Here is a 7500-nt window from a genome sequence, read left to right as displayed (position 1 = left end):
CGCCGAAAGACGGGGAAGAGAAACAGATGAAGATAAAGGAGGCAGACGCTAAAACAAGGCTGCCGAAAGCTGCAGAGAAACTGGCTCCAAATCCAAAGAAAGACTTGTCAAAGGAAGAGAAAAAGAAGGACGAGAAGATCGCCGTTGTAAAGAAAGACGAGAGCGCCGAGAAGAAGAGAGAACTGGTAAAGAAAGACGAGAGCGCCGAGAAGAAGAGAGAACTGGTAAAGAAAGACGAGAGCGCCGAGAAGAAGAGAGAACTGATAAAGAAAGACGAGAGCGCAGAGAAGAAGAGAGAACTGATAAAGAAAGACGAGAGCGCAGAGAAGAAGAGAGAACTGATAAAGAAAGACGAGAGCGCAGAGAAGAAGAGAGAACTGATAAAGAAAGACGAGAGCGCAGAGAAGAAGAGAGAACCGGTAAAGAAAGACGAGAGCACAGAGAAGAAGAGAGAACCGGTAAAGAAAGACGAGAGCACAGAGAAGAAGAGAGAACCGGTAAAGAAAGACGAGAGCACAGAGAAGAAGAGAGAACCGGTAAAGAAAGAAACTTTTATCACCAAACCAAAGAAAGACATCAAAGCCGAACCAAAGAAAGACCCGAAGAAGGATGTGAAAACGGAGGAGAAGAAACCAGCCAAAGCAGCCGTTAAAGAAGTGAAGAAGACGGCGAGTGAAAGAGTGTTGAGTGCAGAAGTGAAGAAGAAGAGCGGGACTCTGAAGAAAGACGGGACTCTTCTGAAGAAAGACTCTTTAAGTAAAGGCGCCAAAGGTAAATATAAAGCTGGGACATCCCATTCTGGCCCCGTACATGGCCGCCCAATGGGGCACTGTTGGCATTCCACAGGATTAGTGAGTAGAGCTGCACAATATATCGTTTTTTTGTCGTCATCGCAATATCAACTGGCGCAGTGTACATATTGTGAAAGGTTGTGACATATCGCGATAGACACTAGGAGATTTTTTATGTTAGTTGAAAGAAAATATCAGTAAAAAACTGCACTTTAAAGTGTAACTGTCGTTCTGTTTTAGTAGTTCCTGTCAGTGTCAATTCAATGTTCAATTTGTTCAATAAGAGAATGTTAGAAACTAGGGATGTACCGAATACTGAATCCCCTGGTTAAGATTCTGCTGACTCCTCTTCCCATCCTCAGTCCATGATCTCTTTTTGTTAGTTGATGGTACATTTGTTAGTTGACGGTCCATTTGTTTGTTGACGGTCCATTTGATTGTTGACGGTCCATTTGTTTGTTGACGGTCCATTTGTTAGTTGACGGTCCATTTGTATGAGGTCATTGTTTATATTTGTATTGAATTATGGTTTTGAGGTTTTGTTTGTTGACGGTCCATTTGTTAGTTACGGTCCATTTGTTAGTTGACGGTCCATTGTAGTTTGTCCATTTGTTAGGTCTTTATTGACGGTCCATTTGTTAGTTGAGGTCCATTTGTTAGTTACGTCCAAGACATTTGATAATATTGATATACGTCCATTTGTAGTTGTATTGTTTAGGTTTTGTAGTTGGTCATTTGTTAGTTGACGGTCCATTTGTTAGTTGACGGTCCATTTGTTAGTTGACGGTCCATTTGTTAGTTGACGGTCCATTTGATAGTTGACGGTCCATTTGTTAGTTGACGGTCCATTTGTTAGTTGACGGTCCATTTGATAGTTGACGGTCCATTTGTTAGTTGACGGTCCATTTGTTAGTTGACGGTCCATTTGTTAGTTGACGGTCCATTTGATTGTTGACGGTCCTTGTGAAAAAAAAGGAACAGCGCGGCGGCGAGGACTAACGGGAAGCAGGTCTCTGCTGGTCAGAGTCTGGAGGAGACGGACCGGGCTCTGGGTCAGAGTCTGGAGGAGACGGACCGGGCTCTGGGTCGGGCTTCTGCAGAACCGGCGGGTCTCCAGGACGCCGGAAGTTTAGGAGAAGACGCCATTTTGTGTCTGAGTCCCTTCAGAAACCTCACGGGCGACTCCTGGAGCTCCGTGCCGTCTCTGCCAGCTGAGATCACGTCTCCTCACTCTACGGAAGTCGACGAGTCTCTGTCGGTGTCTTTGGAGCACGCCGCGTCGCCCCGAGCAACCGCCGGAGACGGTACGGCCGTTCTTTCACCACACGTAATTGATTGTTTGTTAGAGATGTTTCCCAGCTTGTGTTTTATATCTTTATCTCTGCCGACCCCCCAGGAGACAGAGTCTGCTCTAACGGACACGTTAGCGACTCGGACGGCGCGCCTCTGGGATCAAACCGTAACCGTGGAAACGGACCGGAGGAACACGGGATCCACGGGATGCCGGAGATCGTCTCGGACGTTCCCCACGATGTCGACCTCTGTCTGGTGTCGCCATGCGAGTTCCAGCACCCGAGGACGCCAGAGAGCCGCCAGCAGCATGCTAGCAACGTTAGCAACGTTAGCAACGTTAGCAACGTTAGCCCCGGCCCCAACGCCTCAGACGACAACAACAACAACAACAACAACAGCCACTCACAGGTAGCCTCAAACAACAACAACCACTCACAGTTAGTGAGGGAACTGGATAGTTAGTGAGGGAACTGAATAGTTAGTGAGGGAACTGAATAGTTAGAGAGGGAACTGAATAGTTAGAGAACTGAATAGTTGGTGAGGGAACTGAATAGTTAGTGAGGGAACTGAATAGTTGGTGAGGGAACTGGATAGTTAGTGAGGGAACTGGATAGTTAGTGAGGGAACTGAATAGTTAGTGAGGGAACTGAATAGTTAGAGAGGGAACTGAATAGTTAGAGAACTGAATAGTTGGTGAGGGAACTGAATAGTTAGTGAGGGAACTGAATAGTTGGTGAGGGAACTGAATAGTTAGAGAGGGAACTGAATAGTTAGAGAAATGAATAGTTGGTGAGGGAACTGAAGGAACTGAATAGTTAGTGAGGGAACTGAATAGTTAGTGAGGGAACTGAATAGTTAGTGAGGGAACTGAATAGTTAGAGAACTGAATAGTTGGTGAGGGAACTGAAGGAACTGAATAGTTAGTGAGGGAACTGAATAGTTAGTGAGGGAACTGAAGGAACTGAATAGTTAGTGAGGGAACTGAAGGAACTGAATAGTTAGTGAGGGAACTGAATAGTTAGTGAGGGAACTGAATAGTTAGAGAACTGAATAGTTGGTGAGGGAACTGAAGGAACTGAATAGTTAGTGAGGGAACTGAATAGTTAGAGAACTGAATAGTTGGTGAGGGAACTGAAGGAACTGAATAGTTAGTGAGGGAACTGAATAGTTAGTGAGGGAACTGAATAGTTAGTGAGGGAACTGAATAGTTGGTGAGGGAGGGGGGCCTCCTCACACCCCTGCAGTAATCTCTGTAATGAAAGCCTCTATCCTCACAGGATCAGAACAGCAGCGACTTCCCTTCGGCCTTCAGCCAGGAGACTCCGCCCACATCGCTCAGCGAGACTCCGCCCACATCGCTCAGCGAGACTCCGCCCACATCGCTCAGCGAGTCCCTCCCGACGGCGTCGGACTCTGCCGTCCTGCCCTGCAGCGAGGACTGTCCGTCCATCAGGGCAGAGCTGGACTCTGACGATGATTCCTGTCGGCTCTATGGTCACGTTTCTCTGCACGACCCGCCGCCGGCGCCCGTCAAGGACCTGCCGCCGCTCCCGCCCCAGCCTGGCGCCTGCATGGCCGACACCGAGGCCGGCAGGACCCTGAAGAGTTCAGCCGCCAAGACCAAGAAACCGGCAGGTAGGACTCGAGGTCATCAAACACCGGGGACGACTTGCATCCACGCGTCTACCTGTTGTTTTTGTGATGAGTTAGCAGATATTAAGCGTAGAGTCTTTAACCCATGGAGGCGGAGTCCTGCAGCGGCCCGGGTTATAAAAAAAAAAAATATATATATATATATATATATATATATATATATATATATATATATATATTTTCTGAAAAAAAACACAGAAATATCTGACAAATATTAAAAAAGCTAAAAAATATTTGTAGGATAAAAAGCAACTTAAATCCAAGAAAAGAACGACCGACGATGAGTCTTAATGTTGAACTTGCGTCTCTACATTCTCGGTATTAAACCCTGTGTCGCGTCGCGGTGATCATGAACTTGTTCAGTACAGATTTTAGTTTTAACTACGTTTGAACTGATTCCAAACTTTGGACACTTCCTGTGGTCTCCTCTCTTAGCCCCTCCCTCACTGTCTCCTCTCTTAGCCCCTCCCTCACTGTCTCTTCTCTTAGCCCCTCCCTCACTGTCTCCTCTCTTAGCCCCTCCCTCACTGTCTCCTCTCTTAGCCCCTCCCTCACTGTCTCCTCTCTTAGCCCCTCCCTCACTGTCTCCTCTCTTAGCCCCTCCCTCACTGTCTCTTCTCTTAGCCCCTCCCTCACTGTCTCCTCTCTTAGCCCCTCCCTCACTGTCTCTTCTCTTAGCCCCTCCCTCACTGTCTCCTCTCTTAGCCCCTCCCTCACTGTCTCCTCTCTTAGCCCCTCCCTCACTGTCTCTTCTCTTAGCCCCTCCCTCACTGTCTCTTGCCCCCACCCTCACTGTCTCTTCTCTTAGCCCCTCCCTCACTGTCTCCTCTCTTAGCCCCTCCCTCACTGTCTCCTCTCTTAGCCCCCCCCTCACTGTCTCTTCTCTTAGCCCCTCCCTCACTCATCTCCTCTTAGCCCCCTCCCTCACTATCTCCTCTCTTAGCCCCTCCCTCACTGTCTCTTCTCTTAGCCCCCTCCCTCACTGTCTCTTCTCTTAGCCCCTCCCTCACGGCTCTCTCTCTTAGCCCCTCCCCACTGTCTCTTCTCTTAGCCCCCCTCACTTCCTCTTGGCCTCCCTCACTGTCTCTTCTCTTAGCCCCTCCCTCACTGTCTCTTCTGCCCTCCCTCACTGTCTCCCTCTTAGCCCCTCCCAGTCTCTCTTAGCCCCTCCCTCACTGTCTCTTCTCTTAGCCCCTCCCTCACTGTCTCTTCTCTTAGCCCCTCCCTCACTGTCTCCCCTTGCCTCCTCACTGTCTCTTCTCTTAGCCCCTCCCTCACTGTCTCTTCTCTTAGCCCCTCCCTCACTGTCTCTTCTCTTAGCCCCTCCCTCACTGTCTCTTCTCTTAGCCCCTCCCTCACTGTCTCTTCTCTTAGCCCCTCCCTCACTGTCTCTTCTCTTAGCCCCTCCCTCACTGTCTCTTCTCTTAGCCCCTCCCTCACTGTCTCTTCTCTTAGCCCCTCCCTCACTGTCTCTTCTCTTAGCCCCTCCCTCACTGTCACTGTTCTCTTAGCCCCTCCCTCACTGTCTCTTCTCTTAGCCCCTCCCTCACTGTCTCCTCTCTTAGCCCCTCCCTCACTGTCTCCTCTCTTAGCCCCTCCCTCACTGTCTCTTCTCTTAGCCCCTCCCTTACTGTCTCTTCTCTTAGCCCCTCCCTTACTGTCTCTTCTCTTAGCCCCTCCCAGCCTGTCTCCTCTCTTAGCCCCTCCCTTACTGTCTCCTCTCTTAGCCCCTCCCTCCTCACGTCTCTTCTCTTAGCCCCTCCCTTACTGTCTCTTCTCTTAGCCCCTCCCTTACTGTCTCTTCTCTTAGCCCCTCCCAGCCTGTCTCCTCTCTTAGCCCCTCCCTTACTGTTAGCCCCTGGTAGTCTTCATGTGTCTCCAGCAGCGTCAGCCTGCTGTGCGACAGTAATAATCCTCCCTGTAGAAACCATGGATGTATTAAGAGAACTGGATACAGTGTTCAGGTGAAGCCCCGTACGGTCCAATGAGAGTTCGCATTAAGACAACATGGAGCTCGGCTTTTCCGCATTCTTGGCCCATGACGTCACGGTGGACACGCGCACTAGCAACAATTCGTTTGTGTTGTCTTAGCAACCGGTAGCAACATGCTCGTTCATGAGCTCATCTCTTGTGTCTCTTACAAGTGGCGAACTTATGAACTCGCCGTTTTCATTGTCTAAAATATTCACTAACGTTAAGCTCAGAGAACAGTCATGTGATCATATATCCATTATTACAGCTAGCTACATGAGCTCAGAGAACAGTCATGTGATCATATATCCATTATTACAGCTACATGAGCTCAGAGAACAGTCATGTGATCATATATCCATTATTACAGCTAGCTACATGAGCTCAGAGAACAGTCATGTGATCATATATCCATTATTACAGCTACATGAGCTCAGAGAACAGTCATGTGATCATATATCCATTATTACAGCTACATGAGCTCAGGAGAACAGTCATGTGATCATATATCCATTATTACAGCTAGCTACATGGCCTCAACAGCACAGTCATGTGATCATATATCCATTATTACAGCTACATGAGCTCAGAGAACAGTCATGTGAGCGGGCGTGTGCAGTCCCGTGGGTCTGCTCGCGTCCATTATTCATCATTTCAAATTTAATAATTCTGGATTCGCTTCTAGTGAATGTTAAAAATGTTAAAAACGTAACGTTTTAAACAAGGACCCTTTCATTGTTCAAGCTGGTAAGTTGATATACCCCGAAACTAATTATCCGCTGAAATATAGACGTTTCTTTGCCATGTAATGTCTCTGTGAAAAGTCTTTCTGGGCCATGGGGGGCAGTACCACCGTTATCCACTAAGCCCATGTTGGCATATAGACTTAGCGCTCCTCCTGGGGGCTTGGTAGAAACACTGAGCGATACAACGTTGGTAACGGTGGTTAAACGAAGCTTCGAGGGAAATCTTTTTGCATCGAGGATTTTTAGTAATCAAATTATTGGAGTTACTGGAGGAATAGAGAGTTTCAGCCCTGGTTTCGTGTTTGAATGTCTGAGTAGTTTGATTAATGGTGCAGCTCTCCCAGCAGGGACGCTGCCGAAGGCCTCGGGGGGGATTCCTGCCGCCCAGAACGGGAGGTCTGGGAAGGCCGGCAGCTCGGTGGGCTCTCTGAAGACCCCGTCCGGCCTCGACGCCAAACCCTCGTCCAGGAACTCCCTCGGAGGCTCCCGGGTGGGAGCGGCTAGACCTTCCTCCTCCGGTAGGACACACTCACACACATCTGAACCAACAAGCTCCAACACAGAGAACACTTTTCAATGTTTGGGGCACATTTCTCGGCCTTCTCACTTTTGCCGCTTTGTGCAACTTATTCTGAAAAGTTTTTTCCAGCTCGTCGTTGATAAGAATCTTGTCCTTGCACATCAGGTATACAATGAGATTGCAGGGCTCCTTCGGCCAGTGCGTAATAAATATAACCATAAAAAACAATAAAAGGAGGCAGTATATACAACATTTACACATCACACATTTTATAAATTCAGGGACCTGATGGCCCAGGGAAGAAACTGTTTTTAAAGTGCCCATATTATGAAAAAAATCACTTTTTCTGGGATTTGGGGTGTTACTTTGTGTCTCTGGTGCTTCCACACACATACACACTTTGATAAAACCCATCCATGGTGTTCTGAGTGAGATCTGGTTTCTGAATGGGTCCTGCCTTCAGTCTCCTGGTGAGCTGGTCCAAATCGGCACGGCTTGTGACGTCACTAGCCGAGATGAGCTGGCT

General features: G+C 48.2%; 1 protein-coding gene across 1 annotated transcript in view; it reads left to right on the top strand.

Moving 5' to 3' along the window:
* The window catches only part of map1sa (microtubule-associated protein 1Sa), a 32509-nt gene that overhangs the window by 18763 nt on the left and 6246 nt on the right, over positions 1 to 7500 (top strand). Inside the window, exons 9-14 of the mRNA XM_039811450.1 lie at positions 1 to 771; positions 1154 to 1169; positions 1767 to 2095; positions 2188 to 2492; positions 3362 to 3719; positions 6790 to 6972. The exon at positions 1 to 771 is cut by the window's left edge and continues 397 nt beyond it. Of these exons, the coding sequence (XP_039667384.1) occupies positions 1 to 771; positions 1154 to 1169; positions 1767 to 2095; positions 2188 to 2492; positions 3362 to 3719; positions 6790 to 6972 (1962 nt within the window). The remainder of the gene's footprint in view (positions 772 to 1153; positions 1170 to 1766; positions 2096 to 2187; positions 2493 to 3361; positions 3720 to 6789; positions 6973 to 7500) is intronic.

The sequence above is a fragment of the Perca fluviatilis genome, chromosome 9 (assembly GCF_010015445.1).
Source record: "Perca fluviatilis chromosome 9, GENO_Pfluv_1.0, whole genome shotgun sequence".
NCBI classification, from domain to species: Eukaryota; Metazoa; Chordata; class Actinopteri; order Perciformes; family Percidae; genus Perca; species Perca fluviatilis.
Note: the sequence above shows the minus strand (reverse complement) of the source record. Positions and strands in the feature narration are given on the sequence as shown.